This window comes from Chlorocebus sabaeus, chromosome 25 (assembly GCF_047675955.1).
Source record: "Chlorocebus sabaeus isolate Y175 chromosome 25, mChlSab1.0.hap1, whole genome shotgun sequence".
NCBI lineage: Eukaryota > Metazoa > Chordata > Mammalia > Primates > Cercopithecidae > Chlorocebus > Chlorocebus sabaeus.
Window position 1 is genome coordinate 27,261,477 of NC_132928.1, and position 14,684 is coordinate 27,276,160.

The window sequence follows — 14,684 nt, forward strand, 5'->3', positions numbered from 1 at the left end:
CCTTCATGCTGTCTCACTCACAGATTCACCCTCAGACACCTCCAGTCAGTGCCACCAACCCAGGCCTGTTTGTTCATTAATTTATTCCTCTCATCTGCTCATTATGTTTTTCTTAAACAACATCTTTGTGTCTAATGCTGGGCCAAGCTCTGAGGGATTTAGAAGTTTCTAAGACAGGGGTCCTGTCCTCAAGCAGCTTTCTCTCAACAGATGAGAGAGAGAGATGGAGATAGACAGCTACATCCCCTCCCATATATTTTTGCCCCTGCTAACTTAGGTCTCCTCTCTCTTCCCTAATGCTTTATTATTTCCCAGCTCAATGCTTTTGCACATCCTATTCCCTCCATGCCCTCTTGATCGATCAAATCTCATGCTCCCCTCATGCCCCAGCTCAAAGGAAAAAAGTTAGATCTTGGTGACTCTGGCAATGGAGAACTTCCAATAGTTTCTCACTCAGACTTTTTTTTTTTTTTTGAGACAGATTCTCACTTTGTTGCCAGGCTGGAGTACAGTGGTACAATCTCTGCTCATTGCAATCTCTGCCTCCTGGGTTCAAGTAATTCTCATGCCTCAGCTTCCCAAGTAACTAGGACTACAGGTGTGCACCACCATGCTGAGCGGATTTTTGTATTTTTAGTAGAGACAGGGTTTCACCATGTTGTCCAGGTTAGTCTCAAACTTCTGACCTCAAGTGATCTGCCCACCTCGGCCTCCCAAAGTGCCGGGATTACAGGCATGAGCCACCACACCCAGCCAGACTATTTCCTCTAGGTCCAATTGTTCCCTATGTGCTGCCTACATCTGGCATTCACACCTTCAAACTTCTGGTTGAGGCAAGGGAGGTGGCATGGGGCTAGCACTATAGGTCTCAGGTGGTGGTGGTGGTTTGAGCTATAAAGATACTAAGCTGGCCAGGAACAGTGGCTCACGCCTGTAATCCAAGCACTTTGGGAGGCCGAGGCTGGCGGATCATGAAATCAAGAGATAGAGACCATCCTGGCCAACATGGTGAAACCCCGTCTCTACTAAGAATACAAAAATTACCTGAGTGTGGTGGCGCGTGCCTGTAGTCCCAGCAACTCGGGAGGCTGAGGCAGGAGAATCGCTTGAACCTGTGAGGCGGAGGTTGCAGTGAGCAAAGACCGTGCCACTGCACTCCAGCATGGCGACAGAGTGAGAGTCTGTCTCAAAAAAAAAAAAAGATACTAAGCTGCCTGAAAGTTTGGGGCTCTGTTTATGAGCCTCCAGGACCCTTAATCTGGTCCCACTCTCGCTGTACAATAGAGCTGTTATTGTTTCCTGAGAGCTTCCCTCCAGTAAAGCTGCTTCCCACCTGTGCTCATCCCTCTGCCAGCTCAACTTCCTACCTGGGTCTTTACCTACAATTTCTTCCTCTGAAATGCCTTTCCCCTCCCCTATCACTGCTACCTCAATCCCGGTCATCCTTTAAGGCTCATGTCAGGATTAGTCCACAATGATCTTTCCATGTTACTCTGAATTCCCACCATTGTTTTAGCTAATACTCTGCAATTTATGGTTGGAATTATACCACTTTGTCCCACTCCCTGTTTTACCTATGTTACTTTGTGTCTTCATTGAGGCTCAAGGATGTTTGGGGAGGGCCATGTCAATCTGACCCTTCATTTGTGTTTATCACTAAACACAGTGCTGGGCACACTGGGTGCTCAGTGAATGCTGAAATAAAATAATAAATGGTGGCTTTGGGGAACCAGAGACAACTTCTCAGTCCCCCTGGGGACAAGGTGCTGAGGAGTGATCCTGTAAACCAGCTCTCAGTTCCTTTCCCCATTCTTCTCTGGACACATCCCAACCAAGGCAAGGGCAGTGCCAGGCCCAGGCTAATAGAAGGTGGCTTGTGCTATGGGTTTTCCCAGGCTGGAAGGGCCCAGGGCCATTTCTGCTGGTGACATACCCCCAGGAAGTGCCCAAAGCCAAGCTAATGAGGCCTGGGACTACTTAGAGCTGCACTGGGGCTTGAGGAGCTGGGGGACAGGGGCAGCTACATCTTTTACAAGGACCATGGGAGGTGAGGAGGTGAGAGCATGAGGCAGCTCAGGCTGGCTTCAGCCCCTGCCCTTGGGACAGAAGGACACCCACAGAAACCAACAGAGGCGCTTACAGTTCCTGCAGTCTGCCCAGGGTCCGGATGGCCACGGGGAATTCCTGCAGCTCGTTATAATTCAGGTCTCTGGAACAGAAAGCAGAGCAGTCATTAGAGCAAAGGCTTAATGGGGCATGTCAGGGTCCCTGAGAAATGGAAACTTGGCTCTGGGCTTGGCCAGGGAGATGGGTTTTCCAATCTGTTGGATCCAGCGGCCAATGTCTGGAAACACATTTTTGGAATGTTTGTGCTCCATTCCTGTTCCACAAATCCTCAGGCGTGGAATCTTCCTGGCTGCAGAACTATTTTGAGGCAGGAGACATACTTCAAGGGTGCAGATACCTGGAACCATCTCCCTCAGAATAGACCCTGCCAACTGAAGAAAGCATCTGAAGCCTTTGGAGACATCAGAGGAGTGGAGGAAGGGGGTAAGTGGGTGATCGTTAACATCTTACAACCAGCACTAGGGATTCCAGAAGGTTCCTCAGGTGACTACTGTGGTCTCCATCTGTGGTCTTTGCTGTCATCCTCTATAAAAATGGGGAGTGTTTCTTCTCTTTGGGTGAAGGCACAACAGCTATTTTCTCTTACACTTTTCTGTACTTTCCAGTTTTTGTTTTGTTTTGTTTTGTTTTGCAATGAGCATATATCGCATGTATAATAAGAAAATGATGAAGGTAATTTTAAAAAGGGGTAGTAACCCAAGTTGGCAAGAATGTGGGGAAACAAGCATTCTAATAAATTATTAGTGGGAATTTAAATGTGTACAACCCTTTAGAAACTATTTGACATCTTTTCAAATGAAAAGATTCATACCCAGGCACTCCAAGTCTAGGAATGTAGAAGGATAAGTATAAGGTTGCTCAGAACAGCACTGCTTAGGCACCAGAGGCAAAATATTGACCCATAAGTGACCACAGCTTCACTCCATTGACTCTTTTAAGGAAGCTTCTGTGTCTGTGCCTTTTGTGGAGATGACAGGGTAAGAGAAGGAAGAGAAATGGAAGAGGCTGAGGGTAACTTTTATTTTCATCAGAAAAGATGTAGAATTGCTTGTGACAAATAGAAAAGAGCCCCAAAGACAGGGGAGCCCCAGGGAAAGAGGTGAGCATTTTGAGGGAGATAGTAAAGAATGACTGGGAAGTAGAGAGTAAGAACTACAGGGTACTTCTAGAAAGTTGTACTCCCTGTTACGTAATGAGATCCCCTCTCTACCATCAAAGAGCTTCCAAAATTTTTAAGTTGGCTTTCATTTTACTCAGTAGTCAATGACTTAGCCCCATGTGGAAATGTGACTGATTTGGGGGTGTCTTGATGCCTCTTGAATCCTGTTTCTGGGTTCCTGGGGTTTGGCAATAGGTTGGGGCAAGACTCAGTTACAGCGATCCTCCCTAGCCTCCCAGGATGACCCCAGCCCACCTCCTCAGCCTTTTAAAGCCACCCCTGCCCTGACAACTTTCATAGTTGTCCATCCAATGCCAGGGCAGGGGGACCACGTGAAGGCCCTTTAATTACAGGTGACTTGGCAGGGTTCTGTGGATAAATACCGTGTTAACACGGAGATAATAACAGGCTCCTCTGCGTGACAGGTCATGACACTTAATAGTCCACAGGTAGAGCCAGGAACCCAGCCCAAGGGCCAGAGGGGCAGTAACAAGCGTCTGGCAGCCAGTGAGCCAGATAATTGTCCCTCACTACACACACACACACACACACACACACACACACACACACACACACACACTAATTACCCGATTACCCTCAGACTGCCCTGGTGATCTTGGGTAATTACAGTAGAAAATCCCTTCTGCCTTGCTTCTCTTTGCTCCGTTCTCTAGTGAGTCAGACGCCTTTGCCTCTCATGCGTCAAACCTTGTTGATTCACTCACAGAGAGGCTCCCACAGGCTGTGTGAAGGATGTGGTCAGGCGGAGGGCAGGATGTGTGCAAAGCACTTTGACTAAAACCAGAGGTATTGGAGTTGGAAACAGAGAGGAATTTTCAAACTGTGGAGTTCCTGGAGTTCTACCAGGTGCTACAGAAAATGCCTAGAAAACCAGACTGGGAGAATTGAAGGATGGCAGCAGGGATGAAAGCGATGGCCTCTCTTTTTGGTCTTAAATTGTATATATGATTCATTCTCGTATCTCAGGTTCCAAAAGCAGGTGTTCCCCCTCCATCTTGGCTCAGCTCACTCAGGAATTCTCCACTGTTGCCTGAGAACTAGATTTCCCACAAATGACATGGAAGTATCTTTATTGAAAAGTCTTTCATTTTTTCTTTTTGAGATGGAGTCTTGCTTTGTCACTTGGGTAGGAGTGCAGTGGTGTGATCTCAGCTCACTGCAACCTCAATCTCCCAGGTTCAAGTGATTCTCCTGCCTCAGCCTCCTGAGTAGCTCGGATTATAGGCATGTGCCACCACACCCGGCTAATTTTTGTATTTTTAGTAGAGACGGGGTTTCACCATGTTGCTCAGGCTGGTCTCAAACTCCTGACCTCAGGTGATCTGCCCACCTCGGCCACACAAAGTGCTGGGATTACAGGCATGAGCCACCATGCCCAGCTGAAAAGTCTTCATATTGCATTATTATCTCAAATGCAAAGTATTGCTTTGGTCTGGCTTCAGAGAGTTTGCTTGCTATTCCAAAGGCCTAGCATGCTCTCCCCCAAATACTTTCATGGTTTACTCACTCGCTTCATTCAGGTCTCTGCCCAAATTATACCTCATCAGAGAGCCCTTCTCTGACTACTCTATCTAAAATAGCATATCCTGTTATTTGCTGCTCCCTTATCCAGTGGGGTAGATTTAAAATGATCACAAATCCTTTGCAGCTTCTCCTCTCAAGATGTGACATCTACCTTGGGCTGGGATGGCCTTGTGACTGGCAAGGTCCAACAGAATGAGATGGAACTGATACAGTGTGACTTGGTCCCTAGTCACATGAGGCCTCACCGCCTCTGCCTTTGCTTTCTTAGAATGCTCCCACCACTATGTAAGAAATTCCAGGCTAGACTCTTGAATGATGAGGTCCATGTGCAGAGCGAAGACCAGCCGACAGCCAATACCAAAGCCCCAGACATATGAGTGGCCTCCCTAGACCTCCGAGCCCTAGTTGAGCGTCCAGATGACTGCAACCTCATGAATGAGCCCAGGGGATGGCTCCAGCAGAACCACCCTGATAAGCCAGCAAAGCCACAATTCATGAGAAATAATAAAGTGATATTGTAAGCCACTAAATTTTGGGGTGATTTGTTATGTAGCAATATAGAATGAGACGGCTTCCGTTCTTTCTCTTCACAGAACTTAGTCACCTGACATATATTTTTGTTTATTTTCTTGCCACCCAATTAGAATGAAAGCTTCTTGAAAATAGAAACATTGTTTCATATTCTCTCTAAACACCAGAATAATCCTGGCATATAGCAGGAGTTCAACAAATACTTGATGGATGAAGCAGTGAAGACATCTAAATAAACTGATTAATGAAAACATTAATGGACTCTTAAGAGAATCTAGAGTATTTGGGGGAACATCCTTAAGATTTTGAGGCTGATGTTGCAAAAGACACAAGATAGTCCTGAGTGGCTTGCCTGGGGCCACAGAGACCATGGGATGGTTTCATGTGACTTTGCTATCATTGAGTCCTTATACAGTTCTTTGGACCCATGTCCAGGCAATCCATTGAGTAGTTCCAGTCCTCCTTGGCAGTTTCTGGTCAGGAATTTTGCAGGAGTGGCCTAACAGACAGTAGCAAAAGACATATGGCAAAAGGCATGTGAACTAGAAGTCTCTTTTTGTCAAGAAATGTGAAAGAATAAAAGCTGTGTAAAGGTCAAAGAGAATTCTGCAAACTCCATGCCAATGAGGTGGCCGGAATTTTCCCATTTGGACATCTACACAGATTTAATGACCTGGGAAATTGCCAAAGTCCTGCTTCATATAGTACTCTGTAGATGTAATCTGTGCCTCTAATTGTCCAGGGAACATGTCTTTGCAACTCTCTATGCTCCTGATGAAATCAACTCAGTGCAATCAACATTTCTTGCCTCCTCGAAATACACAAATAATTCTGCTGGGTAAAGTGGAAGGTAGAGAGATGGGTTTTAAAAAAAAACCCCACTCCTATCTAGACAAATGCACAAGATGATGAAAGAGCATCTTTGACATGATTGTGGAGAGCACACGAAGCATCAGGACCTTCACAGACTGCAGTGATCACACAGAGCTGGGAAGACCATGAGGGCTTCATGGAAATGTGACATTTGAACCAGGTCTTGATAGAACAGCAGGATTTCAATACGAAGGGATGAACGGATCAAGGCAAAAGAGCATGATTTAGAGGAAGTGAGTGCTGTGGAGTCGTGTTTAGAAAAGAGCAAGCAATATAGCTTGGTTGGAGCAAAGGGCAATACTTGGAGGTAATTCTATAGGGCTCTCTCCTCTGGACTGTTGTACACTTCTTATCTGCTATCCCTGCCTCCAAGTCATCCATATGATAACCTTGCTTGAGCACTGTATGTGTGCCAGCCCCTAAGTGTTTTGTCTGAATAATCTCTTAATCCTCACAACAGCCTCAGGAGGCAGTTACTACTATTATACCCATCTGACAGTTGAGGAAAGCGAGACACAGAGATTAAATTAGTCACTCAATCACAGAACTGATACCTGTCTGTGGCAGACTCCACTGCCTGTAAGTCACAATCTACTCTGTTTCTCCATAGCTGCACTGACCAATACAATAGCCACTAGGCATGTGTGGCTATTCAAATTAACTACAAATAAATAAAATGTAAGATTTAGCTCTCAGTTTCACTGGCCACACTTCAAGTGCTCAATAGCAACACATGGCTAGCAGCTATCATATGAGAAGAACAGATGCAAAACATTTCCGTCATCCCAGAAAGTTCTATAGGGCAGTGCTAGTTTATCGTAATAGGAAGAATGCCAGGAATGGAGCGAGAGTGGACTTCTCAGCCTCTCTCACAGTGGGTGTGTCAGAAGTGGTGCATACCGCATCTAGTCCAGGATTTATAAAATTGACAACTTGTCTCCTCACTGGTCTCTCTACCCTTCCACCAGCTAGAGGCCAAAAACAGTGAGGCCCTAGAGGTGGCAAGCTCCCAAGAAGCCAGATCCCTGAGTCATCACACGGATGAGGGCCACCTGCCAAGAAGACACACTCTCCTTAGACTGTTACATGATCCAGAAATAAACTTCTATTGTGTTTGTGCCATTATCCATGTTTCAGTCTATATGTCACAGCCATTTAGCCTACCTGAACTAATTCGGTGTCACAGCCAGGATTTGAACCCCGGCAGTGTGAGTCTGAAGCCCACACTCTTAGCAACTACACATCTGCCAGAAAGACCTTTTTAAAATGCAAAACTGAGTCTGTCATTCTCCTGTTGAAAAATCTGGAAAGGCTTCCAGAACAAGGGCTTACAGACAAAATCCAAATCCCTTAATGGGCTCCGATGCCCTTAACTAATCCCTCAGCTTCATCTGCCATTTCAGTTCTCCATGGGTTGTGCCATTTTCACACCCTTGTGTAGCTACTTGCGCTCCTCATGCCCTTAGTCTGAAATACCCTTGCACCACATCCACAGCTGTTGAAATCCTAGTCATCCTTTGAAGTCCGGCTCAAATATACCTTTCTCCCTCAATCCAACCCAATCCCTATAGTCAGAAGGAGTCACTCACTCTCTCGGAACTTTTCTGGGATTTCTTCCTCTCCATGCATAGCATTACAATGGTAATGATAGTGGAGGTAATAATAGTAATTACTATGCATTAGTCATGGTTCTAGGTGATTTGCATATATAAATTCATTTAATTGCCATGCCAACCCTTTGAGGTAGGTACCATAATGACCTCCATTTTGGAGATGAGAAACTGAGGCACAGAGGGAGATAATCACTTGACCATAGTTCCACAGCTAGAAGGGCGGGGATTGAAGCCCAGGCAGTTTGAGTCTACAGTTGGGTTTTCTACATGCATATTGTCTCCCCAATGAGACAGGAAGTTTGTTGAGGTTGGGAAGCATATGGGTTCACTTTTGGATCTCCCACAGCCCAGGCACAAGGCCACACATGTGAATGTTCACTGTTGTAGGATGACCATTTGAGTCCACTGTGCAGAGTCTCAAGACGAGGGCTCCTTTGGCCTTGGTAGCTGGCTGCTTCATGGCAGTGTCTTGGCCTTTGGGATTAGACTCTAACACACAGACTCTCGGTGACTGCAGGGAAGGCCTCCCCTGGCACCAGGCTCAGTGTGTATCTTCCATTGCAGGATGGCTTATGATGCCCTAAGCTTCAGCTGGAAAACTCATCCATGGCTTAATAGATTATTATCTTTAACAGCCCACAACCAGCCAGCAGCCCAGGAAGAGTTCACTGTTCTGTCTCCTGCTCCCGGGAGCTAGAAGCACATGGGGAAGGACTGAAGTTAAAGAGAAACCTCTTCCAACTGCAGCCAGAGCTCAGTCTGGAAGCTGCAGCTGTCCATAGCTAAGACACCCCTTCATCTGCTGGGCTGTTTCTAGCCAAATCTAATCAAAACAGATGGCAAATTCATGCAATCAGTAAAAGCAGCTGAGAAGGCAACCCCAGCCCCAAGCTGTTCAAGGACCCAAATGCCCAATTTTCTCTTTTCCATCAGGTTATGCAGAAATGGCCAACTTCAGAGATCTCTGGAGAGCCTCACTGTAGATTCAGATGTAGATTCAAACGACAGAGCTGGCAGGATTTTACAGTCATCCTATCCAGTTCCTTCGTTTTCTTTTTCTTTTCTTTTTTTTTTTTTTTTTTGAGACAGAGTTTTGCTCTTGTTGCCCAGGCTGGAATGCAATGGTGCAATCTCGGCTCACTACAACCTCCTCCTCCTGGGTTCAAATGATTCTCCTACATCAGCCTCCTGAGTAGCTGGGATTACAGGCATGCACCACCATGCCCAGCTAATTTTGTGTTTTTAGTAGAGATGGGATTTCTCCATGTTGGTCAGGCTGGTCTCAAACTTCTGACCTCAGGTGATCTGCCCGCCTCAGTCTCCCAAAGTGCTGGGATTACAGGCGGGAGCCACCACACCCGGCCCCCCTCCCCCTTTTTTTATTGATGAGGAAATTAGCTTGGAGAGAGGAGGTAAATTGCTGCAAGTTCCAGAGCCAGGATTCAAACTCAGGCCTCTTGGCTCCTGGTTTAAAACACTTTCCTATATTCTACACAGAGTTGGATCCTGACTAGGCTCTAAATAGCAGGGCTAAGAAAAAAGTTTTAGGGAGAGAGGATAAATGGACGTGGAGGATTGGGCTTCTGCAGGCGTTTTTTTTGGTGCTTATAAACATGTCAAAGCCAAATAACTATGATTTGGAAGTTAAATGTCTTTTTGTATGTTATCTGTGTTAGAGAGAGCTCTTGTCTTCTGTGCACCAACAGGATCATCTTGAACAAATCTCTTAATTTTCTTAGCTCATTTCTTCACCTGTAAATGGGACATAACCATTACATAAGACTGCTCTGTTCACCTGGTCCAGAGACTAGCAAAGAGTAGATGTTCAAATAATGCCAATTCCTTTGATCTCTTCCTTTTACTAGACATAAGCTACTAGAACAGACACTTTCGTTCTTTAGATGCTACAAAAGTCAGCACGCAAGTTGGCCCATCTCCTTTTCATAGCAATTAAGAAAGACGAATATCACTAATTGGGTTTCCACTCACATTTTTATTCTCAAGGCTAACATTTGTGTTTATTACTGAATCATAGATAAGGGCACATGGGGGAATATGGGTGAGCCTAGCTCCCCATTGTGAAATGCAAAACACAGAAATTTTAGATAGATTGTAAACTCTGAATTGCCTTTTATCTCCCAAAGGCCTGGAACAAAGGCAAGCTAGCACAGTGAATACATGTCTTAATTGCTTTTCTCATACTGCAGACAGAGCCTCTGTCCTAAATATGACTCCACGTGCTTGGGGCAGATAACTGGGTGAGCCAAGAACCAACCAAAATTTTATGACTAATAGTATTGTTTTACCTTCTAAACAATCTACATAAAAGGCCACCCATTAATAAATGCAGCAATGAGTAAAGTTGTCATTAGTTTCCATTGAGAGACACAGATATAACCTCCCTCCTTCCACCTACATTCTCTTTCTCGCCAAAGAGAAAACTCAGAATCTACCTGAAGCAACAGCAGCGCTGATTATAAAGAAAATGACTGATCTCTGAGATTGAGATTACTTGTTGCCCTGCCCTAATGAAGCACCTGGAACCACAGAAACCTAGAATTAGAAGGGAGGTAAAATATAATAGTCCAACCTGCCCCCAAAGGAAGAATCATCTCTGAGATTCTGGCCCAATGAGGATCCAGTTTGTACTAGAACTATCTAAAGGGCAAGGCACTCACTGACATGCTGCGTGTCTCTGGTGCTGTCACTGTTGGGCCACTCTGCAGATTAAGTAATCCTTCCTTACCATCAGCTGGAGTGCCCATCTTCACTTCCCTGCTTGGCCCTCATCCTGTCAGCTGGAAGAGCATAAAATGTAATCTGCCTTCTAAAGATGATCATTGTACTCTATCCAAGGCTTCTCTTCAGTTCTTTGAATCACATTTTGTGACACTTCATATTCTCACCACCCTTCCCAGGAGAGCCTTTGCCACGCTTAATATATGGCACCCAGAACAGGATCCAGTTCTCTGGATGCAATCAGACCTCTGTGGGCAACATCTCTCTCACCTGGATGTTTGGGGCCTGTTAATACAGGAGACCTGAAGGCTCTGAGGCATTCCTGACCACAGCAGAATGTGGCCTGATAATCTTTCCCAGAGACTTGGACCTTCCGGTCAAAAGCTAGGGTCTTGCAATTCTGACCAACTGGCTTGTGGGAAGGTGACCTGGACCAAAGGGAGGGCCGAGGGACTATCCTTGTGGGTTCAGTCCATATCCAGGCCATTTCTCCAAGACAGCATGGGATACCTGTGCCAGCTCCTGGACTGTGAGAGGACTGACTAGAGGATACTTACATCTAGGGTTCAGAGGAGAGGTCTGGGCTAGAGACTGCATATCTCAGAGTATAGATATGACTGGGGCTGGGAAGAACCTTAGATGTTAGATAGTCCAATGCCTCCCAGTACAGATGGGAAAACTGAAGCCCAGAGAGGATAAAGATTTGCCAGGAGCCATACATCTATTTGTTGAAACAGTTGTTCACCAAACATTTATTGAGTACCTTCCCTGTGCCTGGTACTGGGTCAAGAGCTGCAAATATAAAAGTGAATAAAACTCATGGAGAGATAGGAGGCAGGCAATTAAGTGAGTAAACAAATTATTGGGATATCAGATTGTGGTGCATGCTATGGAAAACGGAGAGTGCTGGGAATGGAGGTTGCAAAGTGGTGACCAGGGAGGATACTTAAAAGGTGACATTTGAGCAAAGTCTTAGAAGGAATGAAACCATGTGAAGGAAACCTTAGAAGTAAGGAAGTAAACCATGTGGATAATGGTGGAAAGAACATTCCAGACAAAAGGAACAGGCTTGATGCAGGAGCAAACGTAGTGTATTCAAGGAGGCCATCATGCCTGGAGTAGATTGAGGAAGGGGTGACACCAGAGAGGCAGCAAGGGGCCACAGCATCTGAGGCTTGTAGACCAGTACAGAATGTTGGGTTTTTTTTCTGGAGTATGATGAGGAATTGCTGGAGGGTTTGGAACAGAAAAGTAACATGACCTGATTTGTATACTAAAAGAGTCACTCTGGTTGTTGTGTTGAAAATAGATTGTAGGATGACAAGAATGAAAGCAGAGTGACCAGATAGAAGGCCACTGCAATAACCCAGGTGAGAGAAGGATGGCGGCTTGGAGCATCGTGGTAGCAGTGGAAGGGGTGAGAAGTGGTCAGATTCTTAATATAGTTGGAAGATGGGGCTAATGGAGTTTGCTGACAGCTTGGATGTGGGATGTGAGAGAAAGAGAGCTGTTTTGGATGACTCCAAGGTTTGGGCCTGAGTAACTGCAGGAGTAAAGCTGCCATCACTGAGCTGGGGAAGACTTCTGGTGGGATGGGTTCAGAGAAAGACTCCGGGGTTCAGTCTGGAAGTCTGGATATTTGTTAGATATCCAGTGAGCACATTAAGAGGGCCTTTGAATATTTAAGTCTGGAGTTCAGGAGATAGGTCTGGGCTGGAGCCATCAGCAAACACACAAGACCAGATGAGAACACGGAGGGAGAGAGCGTAAACAGAACTTGAGTCTTGGGAGAACTTGAGCCTTGGGACATGCCAAGGTTAAGGGGTTAGGGTGATGAGGTCAGAAATGCTGCAAACAGTGCATTCATGATAAGTTGAAAAGAACTCAGGACTTCTAATCTAGAACCCTTTCGTCTCTGTGACAGCAGGGGCTATACTTTGTTGTTCATAAATATTTTCCCAGTGCCTATAATGGTGGCCTGGCATATACTAAAAACTTAATAAATAGGTATGGAATGAGTAAATCTAAAGAAACAGAAGTAAAGAGAGTGGTAGTCTTTAATTCTTACCAGCTCCTCTTTCCTACAGATATGGGAGGGCCAGACCTGAACTTCGTTTCCTCTCCGTGACATCTACTAAGGAACCTGTGGGCCAATCCTCCCCACCCCCCTTAACCTCCTTTCCTCTCCATTCCAGACCAGCTGGCTGGGGTGCCTGTGGGAGCAGTCAGCGGAGGGGGTAGAGTTCACGGCGGAAGTTTTGTCCCCATCGCCAGCAGGGGAGGGAGAGGCAGCAATGACAGGAGCAGTGACCTTGGCTACCCCCCACACCAGGGCAATGGGAAAGGGAATGTTGTGCTGGGAAGAACTATTAATAACTCGTCACGGTCACAGAACACAACACAAACTCATTGGGCAGCTCAATTTTCTGCCTGTTAAAAGTTATTAGTGGTTCTGTGGGGGAAGCCAGAAAAAATTTATATGGAACAATAAATTCCTCTATAAGCCACAAAACCCTACAAATTTGCAGCTAATAAACCCACAAATGTAAGATGATTAAGAACTGGCAAGGAAAGAGAGTTCCTCGATTCTTAGCCTCAAGAGGCAGTGTGGTCTGATGGGCTGACACTGGGCCAAAGGCAGAGAAATCCAAGTTCTAATCCTGGCTTTTAATTAGCTGGGTGTCCTTGGGCAAGTCATCCACCCTCTGTCTCAGTTTCCCATCTGTAACATGAGGATACACAGTTCCTGCCTTGTCTTTCTCAACAAGTGATTGGGGGAATAAATAAGTTATGAGACAAGACAGCCTTTCAGAAAAAAATATTTCTAATTTTCTTAACTGCAGGTAATTATTATTCGCCCAGTGACTAGTGGGACGATCAGCACTTACCTTGCGATATGAAGGCAAATTTGCAAGATTCATCTGGACCTCTGCCCCAACCCATTAGCCTGTCGCCAGAGGGCTCTGTCATAGAGCCCATCAGGATAGCTGTATAGTGGGTTGAAATATATGTAGCCCCCAGAAGATATGTCCAAACCTGGCACCTGTGAATGTAAGCCTGGCACCTGTGAATGTGAGCCTGGTACCTGTGAATGTAAGCCTGGCACCTGTGAATGTAAGCCTGGTACCTGTGAATGTGAGCCTGGTACCTGTGAATGTGAGCTTACTTGGAAAAAGGGCCTCTGCAGTAGGAATTAAAGATCTCAAGATAAGATCATCCTTGGTTAACATGGTGGGCCCCAAATCCAATGGCAAATGTTCTTACAAGAAGATGAGACACACAGAGGAGAGACACAGAAGAAAACAAAAAAAGGCAACCTGAAGATAGAGTAAGAGATTGGAGTGATGGGTCTACAAGTCAAGGATTGCCACCAGACACCAGCGGTGAGGTGAGAGGCATGGCATGGATTCTGCCTCAAACCCTCCAGAAGGCACCATCCCTGCTAACACCTTGATTTTGGACTTCTGACCTCTAGAACTGTGGGAGAATAAGTTGCTTTTTTTTTTTTTTTTTTTTTTTTTTGAGACAGAGTCTCGCTGTGTCGCCCAGGCTGGAGTGCAGTGGTGCAATCTCAGCTCACTGCAAGCTCCGCCTTCCGGGTTCATGCCATTCTCCTGCCTCAGCCTCCCAAGTAGCTGAGACTACAGGTGCCCGCCACCACGCCCAGCTTTTTTGTATTTTTAGTAGAGACAGGGTTTCACCCTGTTAGCCAGGATGGTCTCGATCTCCTGACCTCGTGATCCGCCCGCCTTGGCCTCCCAAAGTGCTGGGATTACAGGCATGAGCCACCGCGCCCGGCCATTGCTGTTTTCTTAAGCCACAAATTTGTGGTAATTTGTTATGGCAGCCACAGGAAATTAACACAGTAGCTATGCCTTGACTGCCTGGAAATTCCCATCCATCCTACAGAGGAGATGAGACACAGCATGGACCACTGTGAAATGACACTTCTGGGTAACATCCTTCCAGCCACCTTAGGACACATTCTGTCCAACATTAAATGGGAAGACAGGAAGGGAAGCCAACATAAATCAAGCACCTATAATGTTCCAGGCACCATGTGAAGTCATCTCATTTAATGCGATCCTTGCCAACAA

At 45.9% G+C, this 14,684-nt stretch overlaps 1 protein-coding gene across 3 annotated transcripts in view; it reads right to left on the reverse strand.

Annotated features, from left to right (window-relative positions):
• Nucleotides 1-14,684, reverse strand: part of LGR6 (leucine rich repeat containing G protein-coupled receptor 6) — a 123,175-nt gene that overhangs the window by 19,767 nt on the left and 88,724 nt on the right. For all 3 annotated transcript variants that reach the window (XM_007988948.3, XM_007988947.3, XM_037985743.2), the window contains one exon: nucleotides 2,141-2,209. In XM_007988948.3, the coding sequence (XP_007987139.3) occupies nucleotides 2,141-2,209 (69 nt within the window). The remainder of the gene's footprint in view (nucleotides 1-2,140; nucleotides 2,210-14,684) is intronic.